The sequence below is a fragment of the Oryx dammah genome, unplaced genomic scaffold (genome assembly GCF_014754425.2).
Source record: "Oryx dammah isolate SB20612 unplaced genomic scaffold, SCBI_Odam_1.1 HiC_scaffold_8, whole genome shotgun sequence".
NCBI lineage: Eukaryota > Metazoa > Chordata > Mammalia > Artiodactyla > Bovidae > Oryx > Oryx dammah.
The window spans coordinates 40,011,956-40,034,812 of NW_024070192.1; the positions used below are offsets into that span (position 1 = coordinate 40,011,956).

At 42.5% G+C, this 22,857-nt stretch overlaps 1 protein-coding gene across 1 annotated transcript; it reads right to left on the reverse strand.

The window, feature by feature from the left end:
- Window positions 1-2,968: 2,968 nt before the first annotated feature.
- GLOD4 (glyoxalase domain containing 4) lies at window positions 2,969-22,835 on the reverse strand. The gene is made up of 9 exons (XM_040243837.1): window positions 22,673-22,835; window positions 19,448-19,497; window positions 18,745-18,865; window positions 14,666-14,810; window positions 11,718-11,854; window positions 10,710-10,796; window positions 10,323-10,436; window positions 10,148-10,234; window positions 2,969-3,791 (listed from the first exon to the last, which is right to left on the reverse strand). The coding sequence occupies exons 1-9, from the start codon at window positions 22,760-22,762 to the stop codon at window positions 3,726-3,728; spliced, it is 897 nt and encodes a 298-aa protein (XP_040099771.1). The 5' UTR covers window positions 22,763-22,835; the 3' UTR covers window positions 2,969-3,725.
- Window positions 22,836-22,857: the final 22 nt, after the last annotated feature.

A 22,857-nucleotide genomic window follows, 5' to 3' on the forward strand; every position in this document is an offset into this window, starting at 1 on the left:
AACTGTGGTGTTGGAGAAGACTCTTGAGAGTCCCTTGGACTGCAAGGAGATCAGCCCTGGGTGTTCTTTGGAAGGAAGGATGCTAAAGCTGAAACTCCAGTACTTTGGCCATCTCATGCGAAGAGTTAACTCATTGGAAAAGACTCTGATGCTGGGAGGGTTTGAAGGCAGGAGGAGAAGAGGACAACAGAGGATGAGATGGCTGGATGGCATCACCGACTCAACGGACTTGAGCTTGAACTCCGGGAGTTGGTGATGGACAGGGAGGCCTGGCGTGCTGCAATTCATGGGGTCGCAAAGAGTCGGACACGACTGAGCGACTGAACTGAACTGAACTGATAGGGTTGGGGGTAGGGGTGGGGCCTGGTCTTCCAAAAAGCTGAAGTCAAGTCCCACTACCAAAAGCCCCTACTGAACACAGGCCTGGTGAAGTTAATGTTTTGAGAGAAGTCACACTTTGAAATTGATGAACTGATGCATCACAACACAGCAGTTGAGAAACACCGGAATGGATGGTTTCAAAATACCAGCCTCTGAAAGACACATTTAAGACCATGCAACCAAATTTTTCTTGGGACCAGTCCCTTAGCTAGCCTTGGTTTCTGCTTGGGGACGTTTGTGGGACAGTGTGTCTACATATGTAGGTGGGATTTGTTTGGGGAGCACAACACATCCCTTGACCTGTGCTGGGGCTAAGGCACCTAAGCTCAGCGTCTCTTCTTAGTGTTTTCATGGCGTCATCAATGTACAATGGTGCCCTGAGACAGGAGTGCTAAATGGTATTATTAAAGACATTCCAGAGAAGAAAGCCAGCTGTGGCATGGAATTTCCCTACTCTCTTCAAACTATTTTCCTAGCTCATGATATCAGGCCAGCTCCCATTCACGGAGGACTATTTAACAACAGAAGCAACAACCATAAAGAAGACTTCAAAGGGTAAAGGAAACCAGATCCGGCCAGGTATCTCCTTCAAGAACTTGTGTTCACATATTTTCAGAAAGTTGCTACAGACTAACCGCATTACCTAAGAATCACGTGTACTCAGGATACCACAGTGACTATAAAGGACTATTCCTCTTAACTATAAATTGGACAAGACCCAGGCCGTACAATGGTGCTCTTCTCTCTGGAAGATACTATGAACACATTTTGATGCTTTTAGGACCATGATTCACATTAAATGTGAACTAATAGTAAAAATAATAATACAACACCTTGTTCCAAAATATGTTGTCAATTTAGGTGCTGTACCATACCATTCTGTAAATCATTATAAAACTCAATAAATTATAAGGACTCTAGACAGCAACTGTAGAATACATTTTTTTTTAAGTAAGGTATAGTATACAGAGTGTGCTAAAATTTTGGGAGAAAGGGAGAGAAAGAACATATGTGTATGCTTAATGAGGAGAAAAGGGGGTATGGGATTGATGGGGAGGAACAAGGCTTTTCAGTAAGTACCTTTTTATACTGTTTTTATTTTTGAACCACTGACTCTATTACCTTATAAAGGGTCTGAGGCAAGGGTGCTTCTTTCTCTTTAAGGATGGAGTAATAAGTTTTCTACAGATTTCTCAAAGGTAAAGGAAAGCTATCTTACACCAAACTGAAATTTCCCATCAACTTCTATCATAAATTTCAGTGGACAAGGGGGAACCCTCCTGGAAACTCTGCTAGACCACAATGACATCGTGGGACAGGTGAGATAGGCAGAAAGTCACATTAAGGAACACTGAAAGTCCCTAGCTTTGCTAATTCCATCCCAATATCAGACAAATGGGAATTTCATACTAACTCTCCAGGCTAACCTGGGAGAACTCCCATATTACAGTCTTTCTGGATTTAAACCCAAGAGAGATTTGAACTTCAACTTAATATATTAGGACCACAACCCTGAAGGTCAAAAAAGCAAAATCACTACTCTGAAAACACAACTCCGGAGAAATGGAGGAACTTTCCAATTTCATCTGTTTAAAAACACCAGTGTGGACAAAACCATCTTTAAGTAATAACTTTTGGTTTAAAATTAGCAGCTGCCTATGCAGAGGTCAACTTTTGGACTGCTTGATAAAAGGTGAAAGTGGTACAGTAAATGGTTTTAGGATGAATAAAATATTAAAGACTGCAACAAAGGAAAAATGACAGGCAATGAGAGAAATAAAAGGGGGCTGATATCATAGAGTTAAAATGTCCCAGATAGCTAAACAGCATTCAGTTCTCTTGTGCAGAGCTCTCTTGTGCAGAGCTCAACATTTAAGAGAAAAAATTGGGGGTAAGATAAAGAGGAATCTAGCATCTGTTTAGTACTTACATAAACCACTTGTTTTACTATAACAATCTTAGAAGGCCACATCAGGAACTTCCCTAGTGGTCCAGTGGTTAAGACTGCATACTTCCACTGCAGGGGGCCTGAGTTCGATCCTTGTCAGAGAACAAAGATTCCACATGCCTTGCAAAATAAAAGCTACAACAAAGCAGTGTGACACACTGGGAAAAGTATAGTTTCTTTTCAGGAAAACAGTATTACTAGAGAGAAACATCAAAATTACTTAATAATCTAACAGAAAATCTGAGAATTAATGAATCATAGTGTAAAGAAGACAGACGAGGCATTTACTTGATTATCCAAAATTCATATAATAATTTCCCTATGCATAGGAAAAAGGTGAACCAATTGTGGACAGGAGGAACATAGTCTGGTTTGCGTTGAAACTCACAGTTGGTTTTAGAGGCTATGATTTACAAGTAATTTCATGTATATTGTGCAGGAACTGGTAACTTCTGAGTCAGTCCTTTCCAATCTCCTTAGTTTCTTCCCTAAAGTGTGAACCTAACCACCACCTTTAAATAATGATTCTTTCGAATTGGTTGTAACAGCTTGATTTCAGAAGCATAATTTCCAAAAAACATTTCATAATAAACATGCACAACTTGTTTCCAGTGATAAAAAGTGATTTGTTCTGCAGAATCAAAAAGAAAATAACAAGAAGATATTTTAATAGTTTTTCATACTGAAGAAATCATCTAATCCATCTCTCAGAAATCTAACATGGTCTCTTAAGAGGATTAAAAGCCAAAAAATACACATATATATATAGAGAGAGAGAAAGAGAGAAACTAACACAGAGTCAGGCGTGTAGCAACATTACACATTACATCCTTCTGTTTTTTTCTGACTAAAAAATTTAAAGTGAGGAATACTGGAATGCTAACTAAATCTTTTGGTTCAAGGCAGCACGAAATTTCTTTAAAAGTTTTAATATGTCAAGGCCTGCCAGAGTAAGACATTAGAAAAGCATACTGTCTCCAGGTCCTGGAAGGACTCCTGCTATAAGTAACTGCTTTGGATTTATCTGGATTTAGTTGTTCTCATTAAACCTACATGCTTATCAAAATTCCCTCAACCCTCAATCAAAGGTCATGTTCCATACAGCTGTCCCAGCCTGGAGAAGAATTTATTACTAATCTAACAGTTACATACAGAATGTACCCTTGCAGTGACAGTACAGATGACAGCAAAAGTTCTTTAAATGAACTGATGATGATAGGATTTCCTAAAATATATCAGAGCTTTTAAAGATTAAATACATGCATAGTCAGCACCCCGGCCTATCTGCCTGTACAGGAAACCCCTAAGTTGTGAAAGCATGCATCATGTAATGCACGTCTGGCCTCATGGGTGTTGGGCAACAATCACCAAGGCTTGTTGCATGTGATGTCTTCGATTAACCTGTCGCCTTTGGTTTCTTTTGTGCAGCAAACCATTCATCACTTTTATCTCCTGCAATTGCCTGTAGAAACGAAATTGGAATTATTCAGTCTCAATCCAGAAAATAAAACTTACAATCTACTTCGTACCTCACTGCCCAGAATCAAGAAATTAATAATTAAAAGATGTTCATTCAGTAGAGTCTTGTGTTTACCTTGACAGATGTTGCTGTTGGGTATTGAGCAATTGCTTGTCAGTTCTCACTCTGCAGAGTAAAGGGCAGAGCTGATGGCTGGCTGGCGAGCAAGGCCAAGCACACCAGGCTGTGGGCTCTTTGAAACAGAAAGTGTTGGCACTCTTAGCATCTCAGTGGACTCCCAAGAAAATCTTTATTTTTATTTGACTGTGCCACACAGCACATGGATCTTAGTTCCCCTACTGCAGATCGAACCCGTGCTTCCCTGCTGTAGAAGCACGGAGTCTTAAGCACTGGACTACCAGAGAAGCACCCCTCTCAAGAATCTTTAGTGCTCAGGAGACTCAATCTAATCATGAGACCAAATGTGAAAAGTTATTCTGACATTTCAGTAATGAGCTTGGAACTGTTTCCTTTTCTCATACCTCCTTCCTATTTCACTGATGTTGGTACTATTTCATTTGGGGCCGCTTAACTAAAAAAAGCATTAAGAAACAGTATGCTTTGGTTCCACCAGAGGCCTTTTATCATATTAGTCCATGGGGTTGAGGTCTTAGAAAGTGGCAGGGGAGTTGGCAGGAGCAGGGTTTACAACGGAAGTTTCCTAAAACGCCGGGTCCAATATAACCAAGTGTATGCTAATTAGCTGTTTGGTAGGGAAATACACTGAAGGACTGAATCACAGTTTCCACGAGTTCTGTGTCTGCAGATATGGAGGGCTGACTATGGGACTTGAGCATCCTAGGATTCTGGTATTCCCGGTGGGTCCTGGAACCAACCCCTGTGGATACTAAGTGACAACTGTACCTTTAAAAACGCCAGTTTTCATTATGAGGCAGGTATTATGCTGGGTTCAGGTGTGGCAGCAGAGATAAAGTCTGATGCTTTGAGGAGCACATGAAATAGTTGAGGATTCAGATATGGAAACAACTCTTTTGCAGGCGGATATGTGTGCATGCGTGTGTCCTGGTGTATACAAGGACCACAAAAACGTGATATCGGACCAACGGGAAAGGAGTAACTAACTGGTTGGAGAACTAGTGTAAAATCATTCATCTATTTCAGCAGGAAGTCAAAAGATGTTGTCTGCAACTGAACATGAAGAAACAGTGAAGCTGAGAGTGGCTGCCATGGGCAGTGGGACTCAGAGATGGCATCACTGCATTTATATAGAATCTTAGTACTATCTGATTTTTCAGTTCAATGAAAATACACTCTCAGTCGCTAAGTAATGTCTGACTCTTTGCGACCCCATGGACTGCAGTCCACCAGGCTCCTCTGCTCCTGGGATTCTCCAGGCAAGAGTGCTGGAGTGGGCTGCCATGTCCTCTTCCAGGGGGTTTTCCCAACTCAGGGATTAGACTCTTTACTCCTGAGCCACCTGGGAAGCCCTTGATGAAAATAAAAGGTCTTATTTGTGTGTTTCTGATTTTTAAATGCATTTTAAAAATACATTGGTAAAAATAAAATGTATTTAGAAATCAAAACTACGCCAAAGAAGCCCAAAACCTCCCCACATCCCAAAGACACAGACACTTCTGTCTTCTAGGAGCCACTGAAAGTAGGGAAAAACAAACTGGTGTGGAAAACCCAAGAAAGCTTCTGGGTTTTGCAGGATGAGTGGAGTAAGTGGGGAGGGGAGGACGGAAAACAACCCTTGGGCGGAGGCCGGAGATCCACCTTGGTTAATGGGACTGAAAGGGGGTGAGCTGGGGAGGAGAGGCAGCACACACTGCAGCCCGACATGTCACGTGCTCTGCCAGAGTTCTGAACTCATCTTGGAGGCAACAAAGGGCCATCAGAAGATTTAACATTTTTTTTTTTTTAGTCTTATTGGGTTTATGCTTTAGAAAGCCCACTGCTGGCATCAGAGATTGACTAGAAGCCGGGAGGAGGTTTGTGCAGTATTTGGAGGTGAAAATGAGAGCCTTTTCAAAAGAGAAGTAGACAGAGGATTTCCCAGGGAGAACTCTCAGCTCTTGGTGACTGATCGCTAAGAGAATGTAGCAGTGAGGAGCAACAATATTCAGAAACGGCTCTGTGTGTAAATCTAAAAGTATTCTAAAACAAAAAGCATATTAGGGACTTCCCTGGTGGTCCAGTGGTTAAGAATCTGCCTTGCAATGCAGGGGACACAGGTTCAATACCTGGCCAGGGAACCAAGATCCCACATGCTCCGGGGCAACTAAGCTTGTGCACCGCAACTCCTGAAGCCCACACACCACCAATTAGAGTCCACGCCCCACACAACACAGCCAAATAAATAAATACCTTTAAAAAAAAAAAGCATATTAAATGTTAAAAGAAAAACTGGCTTTGAGGATTCTAGCTTAAACAACTGTGATAATAGACATACAGTACTACCAGGGGAGGAAGCAGAGTACAGAAGAGGAAAAAAGAACTGCCTTTGAAACCTGAAAGACCTCTCTTTGGGCCCCTGCCCTGCTAACTTGTGGAATGTATAATATTGAGTGACTTCTTCTTTTGAAACTCAGTTTCCTTATCTGAAAGAGGAATGCTATCCACCCTGCAAATTATGGTAAGAGTTACAGAATACAGGTAAGGCACTTAAGAACATGTCAATATCGGAGATGCTTAATAAATAGTAACTTTTGTTTTCCTATAATATTAACGAAGAATGGATCCGAGGTAAGAAAAAGTTAGTTACAGGCTTGTGGAGTTGTACTGTTCATAGTTTGTCCAGGTTAAGAGGTTCTTTGGCTGTAACACTAGCGTGACACAAAAAGCACTAGGCATAAAAGGAAGAGTTGATAAACTGGACGGAAAGAAACGCCTTCTCTTCAAAAGACTCTAGTAAGAAATAAATAGGCAAACCACTGAATGGGAAAAGTGCTCATCTTTACAGATCATCTAACAAATGACTCGTATCCAGAAGTCCGACACATCAATAAGAGTCAAATGTTTTTAAAATGTGGATTTAAATGGGCCTTGACAAATATGCAAATATTCAAGTGAGAAAAAGGACATTCTAGGATAATAAAATAATGTAAGCAAAGACACACAGAGTGAAAGTAAACTCATATTTAGAGCTTAGAGAATGGCTAAAATGTGAAATAGATCACTGATGTGTCTACTGGTTGGTTTTCATGAAACTCAATGGATCAGGTAAGTTATGCATATTGATACAATCCAATCATTAAAGCCAATCAAAAACTACACAGAACAGTAAAGACAGAAACAAAATACACGGGACAAACTAATATATAAAACCATTTTTAGATGGCCAGGGAAAATTTAATAAGAACTGGATTTTAGGTGACATTAAGGATATTTTTTTGGCCACACCATGTGGCATGGGGGAATCTTAGTTCCTAGACCAAGGATCAAACCCATGCACCTTGTATCAGAAGAATGGAGTCTTAACCACTGGACCACCAGGTAAGTCCCACACTGTTGATTTTTTAAGTGTGATGATGTCGCTGTGGTATACAAGAAAATTCCTTAACTTTTACTTTTTAAATTATCTTAAAATGTGTAAAATACTTACATATTTATGGTTAAAATGACATGGCATCTGAAATTTGCCTTAAAATTCTCCAACAAAAATCTCCACTGCCAAAAAAAAGTGGAGTGGAAAGGAATGATGAAAAATTATGGCAGAGCTGATGAGTGATAATCACATAGGGATTTGTTGTTCTCTTTTGTGTATATTTGGAATTTTTAATCATAGCATCACCCAACTCAATGGACACAAATCTGAGCAAATTCCAGGAGATGGTGGAGGACAGAGGAGCCTGGAGCGCCACAGTCCACACAATCTCGAAGAGTCGGACACAACTTAGCGACTGAACAATAATTAAAAATAAAATTATGGAAAGAAATGGACAAAAAGATAACACACAAATGTTGGTGAGGATTTAGAACAGCTGGAACTCTTCTATACATACATGACTGATAGTTTAAAATATTCAATCACTTTGGACAACTGTTTGGCAGCTTCTTAGAAAGTAAAAGCAATTCCCCTCCCAGGTATTTATGCAAGAGAAATGAAACATACGTCCACCAAAAGAGTTACATGAGACTGTTCATGGCAGTCTTCCTTATAATAGATAAAAATCTGGAAAAAAATTCCAATGTCCACCACTGGAAGAATGGATAAGCAGATTACTACATTCACAAAACTGAATACCACTCAGCAAAAGGAAAAAAAGAGAACTCTGGAATGTGCAATTACATGGAGGAATCTCAGAAATGTTACTGAAAGAAGCCATTCCATTTGTATGAAGTCCAAGGATAGCCAAAGCCAGTGTGACAGAAGTCAGAACAGCAGCTGCTGCTGGAAGAGGAGTGGGAAGATAAAAACGGGCTTAAGAGAGCTTTCTATACACGATGAAAATGCTCTATATTTTGAGTAGTGAATATGAGTTTATGAAAGTGTCAAAATTTATCAACACGAACACCAAATTTCTGTACACTTAAATTCAATGTATATTTTACCTCAGTAACAACAATCAAAAATGCCTCTTTGGAGCTTAGGGAGGAGTGGGAACTAGAAATTAAGAAGTTTAGAACAGACGATGGCTGAAGCTCAGAGCAGAGGTAACCAGAGGAGCAAATAACTTCTCAGAGAAAAGAATGTACGAGCAGAGTAAAAGACGGCCAGAGCGGGACTGTGGGCAACATCACTTCAGGACCAGCCACAGAAAAAGGTGCCTGAGGCTGAGGGGAAGCCGTCAGACAGACAGGAAGATGGCAGAATCTCCAACATCAAGGGAGAAGAGAGACGAGAAGTCGGTCAGTGATGAAAGAGCAAGAACAGTTTAGCCAATCTGCCAACTGACAGGTTGCTGGAGATTCTATTTTTCCTTCATGGTAATATTTAGAAACACTAAAGCTTCTGTACATTTCTGGCTTTGATGAACCTCAACTGAGTGTCCGTTATTATGTCAGCAGTTTGCCAAGCACTATAAACCACACAACAATCCTGGGAGGCGGATAACTGTATTTCCTCACATTTCTGTATAAGAAAACTGCAGTTTAGAGACTTGAAGTAAATTTCTTAAGGTCAGTCACATAGATACTAAGTGACGAACCCAGGACTAGTGGATTCATTCCTTTCAGCAGCAGCAACGCATTCACCGAGCACCGACTACCTACGAGGTATGAGCAGGAAGCTGGGGAACGACACTTCACAACGGCTTCGCAGGCCGCTAGAAGATCATGTCTGATGAGGATGAAAAGCAGTCACTGGATTTGGCAAGAGGGAGGTCACTGATGACGTCAACGCGAGCGTGTCAACGTGTGATAGGAGCCAGTGCGGGAGAGTGAAATGTGAATGGAGAGTAAGAAGCAGAAATGGTACCAAAGAAATTAACACAATATTATGAATCAACTATACTTCAATTAAAAAAAAAAGCTATGAGATCATAGCATTCATGGCCAAAGAAATGTGTGACTGTCTCCTCCATTTTGCAGGCAGGAAATCTGGGTTCAGAGATGCTGGGAATCTGTGCTGAGATCCCCAGGCCACACAGCTTCATCTGGAGTGGCAGCCCTCACTCCCCTCCTCAGGAGCCTCTTCACCATGAGGCACAATCTGATGTACTTCCTCCGTTTTCCTTCTCATATTCTGAAAGCAAAATCCCCCTTTGCCTCAGAAAACAACTCCAGTGAAGTTTCTTCTGCTGCCCCTCACCCCACCCTTCTCACCATCTGCAAACAACTAGCTTCTGGGTTTCTCATTAAAAAGGGATGACTTACTCCATCAATCACTATCCCGACAAAATTAGACAGTAAATACACACACACACACACACACACACACACACACACAAAGAAGTAGAAATGGCGTGCAGGGAGATTTTTAGAAGGAACCTGGAGAATGGATATGGGGTGAATAAAGAGAGTTTTTCAAGATGTTGGAGTTAGTCTGTACGCTGGTGAGAATAATTCGCCAGGAAGGAAGAGGACGATGCTGTAGAATGGAGAACATATGACCAAGGGGCTAAGATAGTGAGAATGGATGGCAGTCAGGCACTTCCGGTCTCTGAGCAGAACAGTGATGTATTCAGCAGCAGTGGTGTCCTCAAGGCAGCCCAAGGGAAGGCACAGACGCTGCACCCCACCAAGAGTCACACAGGTGGTCATGAAGTTGACACAAGTCTCTGGCTCAAGTCACCCCAACAGCAAAACAACAGAATTCTGAAAGTAAGAACTGGCCCTTCTCCATACACATTATCCCCTTCGGCCAAAGCGGATAGGAATTTAGAAATGAGACTCACATCGTCCAATAATTTGTTTCCCTCTGGATCCACCTTTGAGAGTTCTCGAAATGCTTCATCCCCCACAAAGCAAATTTCATGTCCATCCTACACCAAGAGAGAAAAGAAATTTGGCAGAGAGATACCTCAGAAGAAAACCCTGGGGCAGCCTGTCCCCTCCCTGGGTGATACTTACAGGGTCGGCCAAAATGATCACTTGCACGGTCGCCTTCCCTGGAGTGTCCAGACTCACCAAGGGAGTCAGAATCTTCTGGTTCTCCCTTTTCATCAAGTCTTCTAAGTCTGACAACTTGAGGAAAACAAAAAGGCACAGTGAGCAAGGGGTGCCACACTACGCTGGGGCCGTGGTCCCCGGCAGCCCTGGAGGACTCTCAGATCAACCAGAGAGAACCCTGGCACCACCTGTTTGATTTCTATTATCTCAGCTGCTCTCGAGACAACTGCCGAACTTCATACCAAAGCTACAACCAGCATGAACCTGGAGCAGGGAGGGCCGGGGTTCCCAGCTCTTGGAAGTCACTAGTCACAGAGTTTCAACAGAAGACCTGCTACCATACATTACCTCTTTCTGAGGGCAAGAAAAGGCAATGCGTCCAAAAGCTGTTGCATGATCAACTTTCCCCGGGATGGCCTGCAGCTCCAGCTTACACTGAAAAGACATGAGAAAGTGGGTTTATTGTTCAGAACAGGTCACGTGATTAACAAAAACAAAAAACCACCTCAAACCAGGATAAAGGAATAAAGTAAATTCTAAGTCTCCCTCCTACTGTCACCCCAGTGGCAACCAACCAGCAGTTTCCTGTGTATCTTTCTAGATACACAGCATAGGCATATAGTCATTTTTTTTTCATACAAATGGTAACATAATTTATATATTATTCTTTCCCTTGTTTTTCTCCAATTAACGTTGCCATCTCAGCACATAAAGACTCATTTTTTTGATGGCTGCTTTAGTAGTCCATTCTATGCATGAACCATAAATCACTCAACTACTGAATCCATAGAGCATTTAGGCTCTTTCTTTTCGTTTGTTTGTTTACACTGGGCCACTTGCAGGCTTTAGTTCCCCCACTAGAAACTAAACCCAGGCCCTCAGCAGTGAAAGCGTGGAGTCCTAACTAGTGGACCACCAGGGAATTCCCTAGGTTATATCTTGTTATTACAAATAATGCTGCAGCGGATAAACTCGTACACACTCCTTTGTGCACGTGTAGGATGAGTACGTCTATGAAATAAATTCTTAGTAGACCTATTTGGGTCAAAGTACAAGGACTAAATCATGCTCAAATGTTACTTTTAAAAAAAAGAAAAAGAGGAAAAGAGATCATCATCATTGCATTAAGTCTTGCCTACATCTCCTCTGACTCAGCAAATCCACTCCTGAAAGGATAGATCTCCAAATATAAATAAAGGTAATATCTGGGTGGTGAGTTTCCCGGCAGTTTTTATTTTCTCCTTTCTGTTCTAAATACTGAATTACTATGAAGAAACTACGTGAATAACCTTCATGTTAACCTCATTTATATGTCAAATCTAATGTAACAGATTATTTCTTTCCAACATTGCTCACCTGGTTATCAGCATAGCCCAGCAAAGCTCTCTGTTCCTTCTCATCTTTTTCATAAATTTTCATTCCCAGTAGATTAGACCAGTAGTTCAAGGACTTCTGAAGATCAGACACTGCTAGAGTTACTTTTAATACAGGATCTGTAAGGTAACAAAACAGAAGGAATGGACAGGGCAGTGCAAAGGAATGAAACTGTAGGCCAAACAGGCTCAGGTATATCCATATATAAGAATTTAGTTTGTGATAAGAAAGAGATTTTAGGTCAGTATGAAAGGGCACGTTGTTAAATACAAGGCATTAAGATAACCGGCTTCTTACGGTGGGAAGAAGCAATACCTTTAAACTAGATAGCAAAATACATTCCTGATGGGTTAAAGGGTTAAGGTGAAAGAATGAAACCATGAAAATACTCGAAACAGGTGATCATTTAAACAATTTTGGGATGGAGAAAGATCTTTTATTTAATCTGACATCAAAGGCAGAAAAACCATGAAGAAGAAAATGTGCTAGGTTAATCACACAAAATGGAATACTTGTACACAACAACCAAAACAAGAATTACAATCAAAATTAAAGACTAAACTACAAAGTAGGAAACATCTTTTTTAACAACAAAGATGAGCAAGAAGTCCTTAACATTTAAGTCACCTTTCAACATCAATAGGAAAAAGATGCCCATCCTAGAAAAATAAGTAAGAGGCACGAAGCAGCAATCCACAAAGGGAGGAACATGCAAAAGCACGTTTAACCTCACAAAGTTAGAATTCAAATAAAACATTCTGTTATCTAATCGGCAAATGATTTTAAAAAGTTCACAGAGTTAACTATTACAGTGCAATGGGAAAAACCATAATGGCAGAGTGTAAATTAGTAATATTTCTGGGCAACAATTTTGACAGAAAGTGTCTAAAATATGTCCCCTGCTTTTGAAAGAACAATCCCATTTTCAGCAATTAAGGAAATAACTGTGGATTAAGTGGATGAAGGGCTTTCATCAAAGACACTCATCACAGAGTTGCTCATGACAACGAGACACCAGGGACAAAGTGAATTCCTAACAACAGACAACTGTTTCTCTTCCTATGATGTCACACAATGGAATCCCGTATGTATCCAATTATATATTTCTTTGGATTAAAAAGTTGGAAGAATATACTCTAAAATGTTAACAGTGGTTATCTGTTTTCTTCTTTCTGCCTGTTTGTCTAGGGAGAAAAAAAAACCCTGTATTTTTGTAAAAAAGAGTAACAGTTATACTAAAACGCTTATTACTACTGGAAACTTCTATTTTGTACAGTGACTTTTGGAAGAGCTGTTCCAAGTCTCCATCTGACTATAGTAAACTCAATGTAGTTTTCTTCAATTTTCACTGCCTTAGCCCTGTTTGCTAGACTAGCAAAACCATGACTAAAGCAAGACGTCTGTCACAGACACCTCTCCTTGGCAGATTTAAGTTTTCCCCATTCATTGAGAAATCAACAAATTCCAACTGACTCACACCCTGAAGGGATGCAGGGACAGGAATAGTTGCAGTGGGTGTGACTACACAAGAGTGATTCATTCAAAGGATGGACACCCCCTAGACTGAGAGATCTGACTATACTACCAACCAGAAATTAAGGCTCCCAAGGTGTTATCATTGCAAAGAACAAAAACATCTCAGGCCTCTGGGGCCCACCATTATTTTACGCACTGAAGTATCATGAAGACTATGGAAAAAGTGTACCGTGAAATTCATGGCAGGAGTTAGGTATCAAAGTTAGTATTTCAAGCACCAATCACCTATTTATAAAAATAATCATGAAAATCCCTTACATCACCTGGGAACTTCCAAAAATACCATCTATCAGTAAGTCCCACAGCACGAGTCTAACCCCCCACACTGGAATCATTGCCCTTTCTTCTTCTGAGCTCTGGATGAAAAGCATGTAACATTAATCACAACCATCAGACTCAGTAAGAGGGGCGTCCAGGAGCTGAGGCAGACCAGCGTGGGGGAGAAGAAGGTCTCCACTTCAGGGCTTATTCACGGAGCGAATGGCTGGCACAAGTGCCGCTGCAATTCACCAGCAATTTTTTTTCTTTTCCTTTTCTTGCTTTTGGTTCTTTCTTGGCAAAGCAGGTAGCAGAATTTTCAGCAATACACATAGGATGCATGAGGATGCCTGAGGTACTTGAAAGGTGGCGCAGTTTCTCTCCTGCTCACTGTGGGGCTCAGCGTGGTGGGCTCCTCACCTCACTCACCCGTACTCACTGAGAACCAGCACTGTAATCCGGGAAACTGTCCTCAGCCAGGGGAGATGACTAACTGGTCTAAGGATAAATCTGCTTCTCTTGCCTGCCTATGACTGGTTCAGGAGCAGGGTATGTGAGTCAACTCTGACCAGGAAGTTTGCTAGAAGATTCTAGGAAAGTTTTGCTGTGCTTTTAAAGAAGAGCCACAGAAAGTCAGTTTCTCTTTCTCCTACTAGGTGAGAGTGAGCGGGCGGGTAGCCCCAAATGCTACTGGCAGTCACCCCACCACTGTGAGCGGGAGAAGTGGATCCCTGAGGACAAGAGGGTGGAGAGAGAGATTTGGGTTTTTGATGCCATTGCTGAGCTGCTAGATCAACAAACCCTGAAGTCTCTCTGACAGAGACAACACCTGCTCTATGAACTAAGACTTTTTTTTTTACCATTCAACCTAGAGGTGGGTTTTCTGATATTTGCAGCTGAAAGTATCCTACATCAACATGTTACCAGTAGAACCGAACCACTCCAGAACACTGATAGGGATGCACTGAAGTTTTGACACAAGCATGTAATTTCGTAGAGGACAAGTAACAACACTGGCTTGGGAAAGACGAGTTATGTCAACACGGAGACTCCACAGGAGACGGAAGTCTAGCTCCCTCTCTCTTTCTACCAGATGCCTTTAGACAGAGGGCTTTTGTCAGTCCAGATATAATTACCTGACTGAGGTGGACTGCAGTCCTGCAAATAGAACTTATATCCTCCAGGGGCTTTGGTTTCAAACACACCGTCGCCCATTTCACTGAGTGGCCACTTCAGCTTCCTAGCGTTGCTGACAGCTTGCCTGGAAGTCACAGTGATACCCTATGACAAACGACAAAACATAATCATCCAAGAGCGTAATCACAACAGATCTTCTTTAGAAGATAATGAAGTAAAACCCCACTGCCTTTATGTCAAACACCTAAGATTTAAGCGGCATTCAAAACTTTCTGCTACTAATTTTAAAGTCAGTCTTGGACAGTTTTCTCCCATAAAGATTCCAAACTTTGTGGATGGTAGGCCAGAAATTCAAACGCCAGAGAAATCAGGTCAATTGAGCAACGAAAATCGGGCCTCCCTTGTGGCTCAGCTGGTAAAGAATCCACCTGCAATGTGGGAGACCTGGGTTTGATCCCTGGGTTGGGAAGATATTCTGGAGACGGGAAAGGCTACCCACTCCAGCATCCTGGCCTGGAGAATTCCATGGACTGTGATTTCCACGGGGTTGCAAAGAGTAGTCAGACACAACTGAGCAACTTTCCCTTTCACTAATAGAGAAAATTCCCCCTCATTTTCAAGATCTGGTCAGAGAAATCTTGACCTTATCCTTGGCTTGCCAGCTACCTAATTAAACTTTTTTGTTTTTATTTTTATTTTTAAAACCAAAAAATAAAAACCAACTATCAAGGCATCCTTTATTTAAGTGTAATCAAAATACCTAAGAATGTACACTATGCCTTCCAATATATCTGGCCTCGTTTCTAGCTTGGCTGGTAGATCAGCCTCTGCCTTCAGTCTTGTTGACCCATCAGCCACTCTGCGACTGGAGTAAATGTCCTGAAACCCACCCTACTGTCTGCCCTTAGGACGGCAATCCCATGCTGTCATTCTTCCGCTTAAAACACTTGATGGCTCTTCATTTTACCCTGGGATGGCTTACAATGGCATAAAAGGGCCAAGACGATCTGACCCAGGTCATTTTTTATTTCTGGCTGTGTTGGGTCTTTGTTGCCATGAGATTTCTCTCTAGTGTGGCGAGCAGGGCTCCTCTCTAGACATGGTGTGAGGACTCCTCACTGCGGTGGCTTCTCTTGTTGCAAAGCACTGGCTCTGGGGTGGGCGGGTGTCAGCAATTGCAGGACATGGGTTTGGTAGTCGCAGCTCCCAGGCTCTAGGGTGCAAACTCAACGTCTGTGGCACACGGGCTTAGCTGCTCCAAGACGTGGGATCTTCCTGGGCTGGGATCGAAACTGCATCTTCTGCACCGCCAGGTGGACTCCTTACCCTTGAGTCACCAGGGCAGCCTCACCCCTGACCCAGGTCATTTTTGGGCCTGTCTCCTCCCCCTCTCCTCCGTCCTCTACGCATTTTCTCAAACATGCCAGGCACTGTTTGGGGGCTTTTGCACTGGCTGTTTTCTAGCTGAAATGCTCTTCCCTGAGACACTCACACAGCTAACTCTTATCCTGTTCGAGCCTTTGTTCAAACGTCACCTTCTCATGGAAAGCTACTCTCAACACCCTGCTTGAAACTGGTCATTTGCACCTACCCCCAAGCTCCTTCTCTCTCCTCCGTTCTTTGCCCATTGCAATGATCATATTTAAAACGATATTATTTATCGATTCATTCATTCATTCAAATTTATTATTTATCGTCTGTCAGGCTCTGGGCCCCCTCTCCTTGGTTCGTGGCACCAAGTTGGTTTTCTCCTTTTTTCTCTGCCTGATTTAAATTTGGAGCATAAAGAATAGAAAGATAAGAAAAACACAGAGCCCCTCATATACACTGAAGCACCAAATCCTATGACTGCTATCTCTGACATCTCTCAAATCCATCCACTCTCGCTCCCACTGCTGTCACTGTATAACCTTTGGGCTGGCTGCCTCACTTTCAGTCTTGCTCCCCGCCAACCCAACCTCCCTGCTCTAGCCAGGGATTCTTGGATACTGCAAAATCTGTGTTATGCTCCTGCTTAAAAATGGCTCCACTCTGCTTTTAGAAAGACATCTAAATGTCCTGATATGATGCGGCCCCAGGGGACACCTCCAGCCTCAACGCTACCCTCTCTCTTCTCCACACTAAGCTCCAGCCAGACTGCGCGACTCACAGTTCTCTGAGCGTCAGGCTCCCCCTCACCTCCAGGCCTGTGCATGTCTCCCTCATCTGGCTCAGATGTCTCCTCCAGGAAGCCTTCCCTGAACTCTCATCCATTGGAGAACAGGCTGGAGATTCCTCCTGTGTGTTCCCACATCCCCGTTCCTACCCCAATCTGAGACTTGTCACAGTGTATTCCTGTTGTCTCTTTACTTGTTTCCCCCATCAGATGGGGAGCTCCTTAGGCCAGGGAACATGCTCCACTCTCTACTGTATCCCCAGGATCTAACAAGGGATATGCCATAGAGCAAGTCACAAGAAACATCTGTTAGACGAATTAGTCAGTGGCACAGAGAATGAGAAAGAAACAGAAATACATTAAGTCTGAGCCATCCTTTCCATTTACAAAACACTTTTGCAGATATCAGGCCCTCGTATGAACTTCCATCTAGTTACCTTTATTTTAATGTGTCAATGAGTTAACAGGAATAAAGAGAGCAAATGACCAAAATAACATGAGGTAGATTTCCTGGGCAGATTCTGAGTAAGAATGAATTACTCCACTCCTGCTGTGCATTTGGGCCCAGTGACACTGTATCTTGCAGAAACTGATTAGCAAGTGGAAGATACAGATAGGGACAGACTAAAGGGACAAAGTAGGTGATCAAACAGTGAATCCCACTAGGGGACTGTAAGGAGGAAAAAATATGGGCGACCCCTGTAAGCTAATGATTACTCAAGGAAGCAGGTGAACTTAACCACAAAACCAGGCAGGGCTTGCTTAGTAACAAAACCACGCAACACAAGTGCGGGACATGCCCTCAAAGAATAAAACAACAGTGGCATGAGCCCCACATCCTGACCAGCACACTCAGTCAGTTAACGATCCCTAGGACAAGATCTCTGCATACAAAAAAACCTCAGCAATTTGTGGACCTGGCTTGACCATGTAGGGATAAGAAAACTCCCTGCCCAACCTGAAGGAGGAGCTAATGATGGGAGCACAATGTCTACTCAAGAAAGACAAAGAAGTTCTCTCCTTCCACACTTTTCCTTTGATTATAAAACTGTAGCCCACTAAGTTCTTGGGACGTGGCATCTCTTGCCTGCCCACTTGTAAGCCTCACAAGCATCCTCTTCTAATAAATCGCTTCTTATCTATCACTTTAGCTGGAGCTGAAGTCTCTTCTGTGCTGAGTCATGAAAGACTACGGCACCAGAGCTCTTCAGAGCCCCCTGAATGACATTCAGTGGTTTCAATACTGTTATTATAACAGATGCACAATAACTTGAGCTCTTGAATGAATGAATACAGTGTATGCAATGCCACTTTTTTATCCTTAAAACCTTGTCAGATTTTTCTGTGACTGGGATTGACTGTAATCGCCTGAACCAATCACAACTGTCCATTAGAGAGAAAACATTTCTCTGGATGGCGCTGAGGATCTGATGAACCAATGATTCTGGCCCCTCCACCTCTCACAGCTCAGCCATTCCCCATGGGGAGTCCTGTCTCCTTCAAAGCTGTCTCTACATCTCGAACTTGATTTCTAAATGCTGGGAGAACACATTTCATCTTGAAGCCAGCTTGGAGACAAGATGCCCAAGCAGGTTTTTTGGTTTTGTTCTTTTTTTTTTTTTTTAATATTCAATACATTTTTAATTATCATTATTTTTTAAATTGGAATATAACTGCTTCACCACATTGTGTTTAGTTTCTGCTGTATAACATCAATCAGCTAACTGTATACATAGATCCCCTCCTGGTGAGCCTCCCTTCCACACCCTACCCCAGTTTAGTTCTTTTTAAAATAGAAATCATGAAACTGATTACTAAACCACACCCAAAGTCATCAGTTCAGTTAGTCATCATTATCTACAGCTGTCTCAGTGACCTCTCAAACATAAAGCCAAAAATCGGCTAGAACAAAATGGTACTTACCAGGAAGTCATTGCCAAGCTGGTAGCTGCCGATGCCGTAATTGTAAGTCAGTTCTGTGACAAAGTGATCATCCTCGGGTCCATACCCCACCATTGTTTTACTCCACTTCCCATCATAAGGCCTAGAAAAGTGAAAAGAAAAAAAAAAATCCAACCCAGTGATCACAAAAATCTGCCTCAGGCCGCCCTCAGAGAGCTATTGGAACAAGAATAGGGGCAGTCCCCTCTGGTCCTCCAAGTACCCGTAAGGACATGACGGCCCTAGCAAGTGCTAAGAGCAGCTGTGGGCAGTGCTTAGGAGCCCCGTCAACGAAGGCTCCCAGGACCCCCCGTCTGGCACTTACTTGAGGGAAAGATTCACTTACCTTTCCTCGAAAGCAGGGAGCTGCATCTGATAGGGACAGTTTTCCCACCTGACCTTAACTTATGTTTTGCATATTTGTCAACAAGCATGCAACTCCCATCAGGCCTTGGAATTTCAGGCCATGACTACTGAGCTTAACTAAGAGAAACTCGTTAAGACATTGCTTCATACACAGAATACATTACTTTGTGACCCTGAAGCTGCCTCTCTAATTTCTTAATTCTGTTTTTTATTGCCTCCTTAATTTCCTCTGCTATCTTCTACCTGCTTTGAGAAACTGCTTTCTATTCTCCAGGGGTATTCAAAGCTTAAGGAGATGTTAAGAAACAAAGTGTCATACCCATTACAGGCAGCTTTGCAGCCGTCCTCAAATTCCTCATGCCGGAGAATCTGGTAAGGGAATTAGAATAAATGGCAAAATTTTCCTCGTACTGCACACAGCATATTTAGCACAAACTAAAATGTCAAAACACAGACATGATCATTTGCAGGCTTTTACATTTAAGATGAACAGAAGATGACGAGCTGGAGATCTTTCCCAGGCTAGAAGATGAGGTAAGAGAGCATGCCTTGATACTGGGCTTCCCTGGTGGCTCAGCGGTAAAGAATCTGCCTGCAGTGCAGGAGATACAGTTTTGATCCCTGGTGCAGAAAGATCCCACATGTTGCTGAGCAATTAAGTCCTTGGGCCCCAACTACTGAGCCTGTGCTCTAGAGCCCAGGATCTGCAACTGCTGAAGCCCATGCACCCTACAGCCCGGGCTCTGCGACACGTGGAGCCACTGTGCAGCAACTAGAGTCGTCCCCACTCGCTACAACTAGGGAAAAGCCCGCGCAGCCGAGAAGACCCAGCACGGCCGAAAAAAAAAAGAACAGCTTGATAGCAAGGGTCCGGCAACCAAGCAAAGCTGTGCAATCTACTCACATGAGGAAGTGATAATGTGCAGTTAAAAAAAAGTGTGGCCTTCACTTAACTGTGACAGGGACAGAGTAAAGGGACAAAGTAGTTGATTCAATAGTGAATCCCACAAGGGGACTGTAGGTAGAAAAAATATGGGAGACCCCTGTAAATGATTACTCAAGAAAGCAGGGTTGCTTAGTAACAAAACCATGCCACAGAAGCACAAGACATGCCCCCAAACAATAAAACAGTGGTGGCATGAGATCCACATTCTGCCCAGCAAGCTCAGTAAGTTAGAGATCCCTAGGACTCATTCTCTGCACACATAAAAAATAATTTGTGGACCTAGCTTGATCACGTAGAGACAAGAAAATCCCCTTGCCCAATCTAGAGGAGGAGTTGATGATGGAAGCACGATGTCTACTCAGGAAACACAAAGTTCTTCCCTCCCTCCCCACTTTTCCTTTGATTATAAAACTGTAGCCCACTGACTTCTTGGGGCATGGTATCCCTTGCCTGCCTGCTTGTAAACTTCACAAGCATCCTATTCTAATAAACTGCTTCTTATCTATCACTTTGCCTCTTGCTGAATTCTTCCTGCATGGAGACATAAAGGACTAGGGTACTGGGAGCTCACTGGAGCACCCCAAAATGACACCAAACACTTTCAGTTGTGTAACTCTGAGAACGACATATTAGGACCTGAGTCTAACATCTTATGAAAATAGATAATTTATTAAAGCATTTGACACAGACCCTACTACACAGTAGGCTCTCAATGTGTCAGTTTCCATTTTCCTTTTTGAGCCCCACAGCTACTGCTCCAGTTCAAGCTCTCATACATCTCTCACAGACTATTAGAAATCATCCTTATTGATCTTTCCTTAAAACCATCATAAAATTAAGCCCCTAAAGCACAGCTCTGATCACATCACTGCCCTGTTCCAAAATGTAAGAGAGCTCCCCATTTACTATGACATAAAATCCAAATTCCTTAGCATATTATTCAAGATACTATAAGAAGCAGTTCCAACCTATGTGTCCTGGTATCCCATCTCCTCAACTTCAACTAAGTAATCTAAGCTAAAGGCAAGTAAAACTAGTGATGCTTCCCAAACATATCTTACTTGTGCATTAGTTGTTCAGACCTCTAATCTAGGTCTGTGGAAATCCTATCTTTAGGGGTCAACTCAAGTACAAGGTCTCTATGAATTATTTCCTGAGGACCCAGGTTAGAGTTAAATCTCTCCTCTTGTACTTTTATAATAATGATAGTTAACACTTACATAATACAAACCATATGTCAAATACCACATATATAATAACATTTAATCTTACAACCACCCTTTAATCAATGAGGAAACACTTTAAGGGAGCATTCTGTGGTTTTCTATCACCACATTTTAACTTCCATTACCATCTGCAAAGTACAAAGACAATTCCTACCAAACCAGGATCTTAACTGAAGACAGATAACAGGGTCATTTTCATCTTTTTCACCAAAGCCCCAAACAGAACCATGAAATAGGTGATATTCTTTAAATGACTGATGAATTTAGGTAGTTCCCTTTGTACTCTGCAGTGTCTCTACATTAAGCCTTACTCTTGCACATTGTAAACAATGTTGCCTGCAATTCCATTTCAACAAAGATCAAACCATCAGCTAATGCAGTTGCTCACCAACAGCACACCCTGAGGGGAATTCAGAATGGAAAAATAACAAGAAGTCTTCTCTGCTTTTGGATACTGGTCCTTGACATTTAAGATGCATTTCTAAGGAAGAATTTCAAGGTACACAGAACCCATATGCCCACGCACAGAAAAGCACTAAAACCATTAACTTGAGCTATTCCTGTGCTTAGCAGTAATCTCTTGACGTTCCTACATGGTTTTGGGTTCTTTCCCGTCTTCAAGCAAAAAACTCATATACCTTCTAGCTCCTCCCTTGCCTCTTCAGATCAGTTTCTCAGAGCTATCGAGAGGCTGTCTTCCACACTAGAGTCCTTAGGAAGGTCTCCAAATAAAAATTAACTCAAAAATCTTAGGTTGTTAATTTTTCTTTCAGTTGACAACATCTAAAGTCCCTGCGTAGCAGGAGCCTTCCAACAGCTTCCACCTGTGCTTACCACCCAGGTGATCTCTGCAGAATCACAGCTGGAAAGGAGAATGGATTCTGATTTCACACTTCTGAGACAGGATGGAGCGTTCACCTAGACAGACTGAGTGATCCATTCAAACCAGCCCCAAGAGAAGTAGAGCTCTGAATTATGCTGGTATCTAAAACCAAAAGGCTTCAAATCAGAAGAGTCATTGTTTACTGGAAGAGTATTACGTAACCTTTTATTTACTATCTTTCCCACAGACTGGAAACTTCGCAAAGACAGGAATAAACATTCGTGAAAGAACTAAAACTGAAAGGACCTGTGTGCGCACACAGTCGGCAACTAGTGTGAGCCCCCTTTCAAAGTCTACTAACCCAAGCCGCAATTCGTGATGCTTCCTGAACCTGAAAACTACAGAGTTAATGGGAAGTCCTGGGGCTAAGGTCCGACACACGAGTTCGCAGTGAAATTCACGTCGCACCCCTTTCTCCTCCCTCGGCCAGGTGGGGTTCAGTCACTCGTGCCCCCCTCGCGCTCCAGCCCCTCTCCGCTCTGCCTGCACCTTCATCCCCAGGACATCGCGATAAAAACACGCCGTCTCGAAGCGGTTTCCCACTTTGAACACGAAGTGCAGAGCTCTGCGATTCGCCATGACCACCTACACTACCACCAGTCACGCGTACAGCGACGCACAAACCACAGCGGACGCCGGCGCGTTAGTGACGTCACTGGCCGCCGCCGGCGCGC

Bases quoted from the DNA above. Each gene is read 5' to 3' on its own strand.
- GLOD4 (XM_040243837.1), bottom strand. From the start codon at position 22,762: ATGGCGAATCGCAGAGCTCTGCACTTCGTGTTCAAAGTGGGAAACCGC. The intron at 19,498-22,672 runs GTGCAGGCAGAG...TTCCCTTACCAG, and splicing joins GCGATGTCCTGGGGATGAAG to ATTCTCCGGCATGAGGAATT. The intron at 10,437-10,709 runs GTAATGTATGGT...GTTTTCCTCAAG, and splicing joins TTTCTTGCCCTCAGAAAGAG to TTGTCAGACTTAGAAGACTT.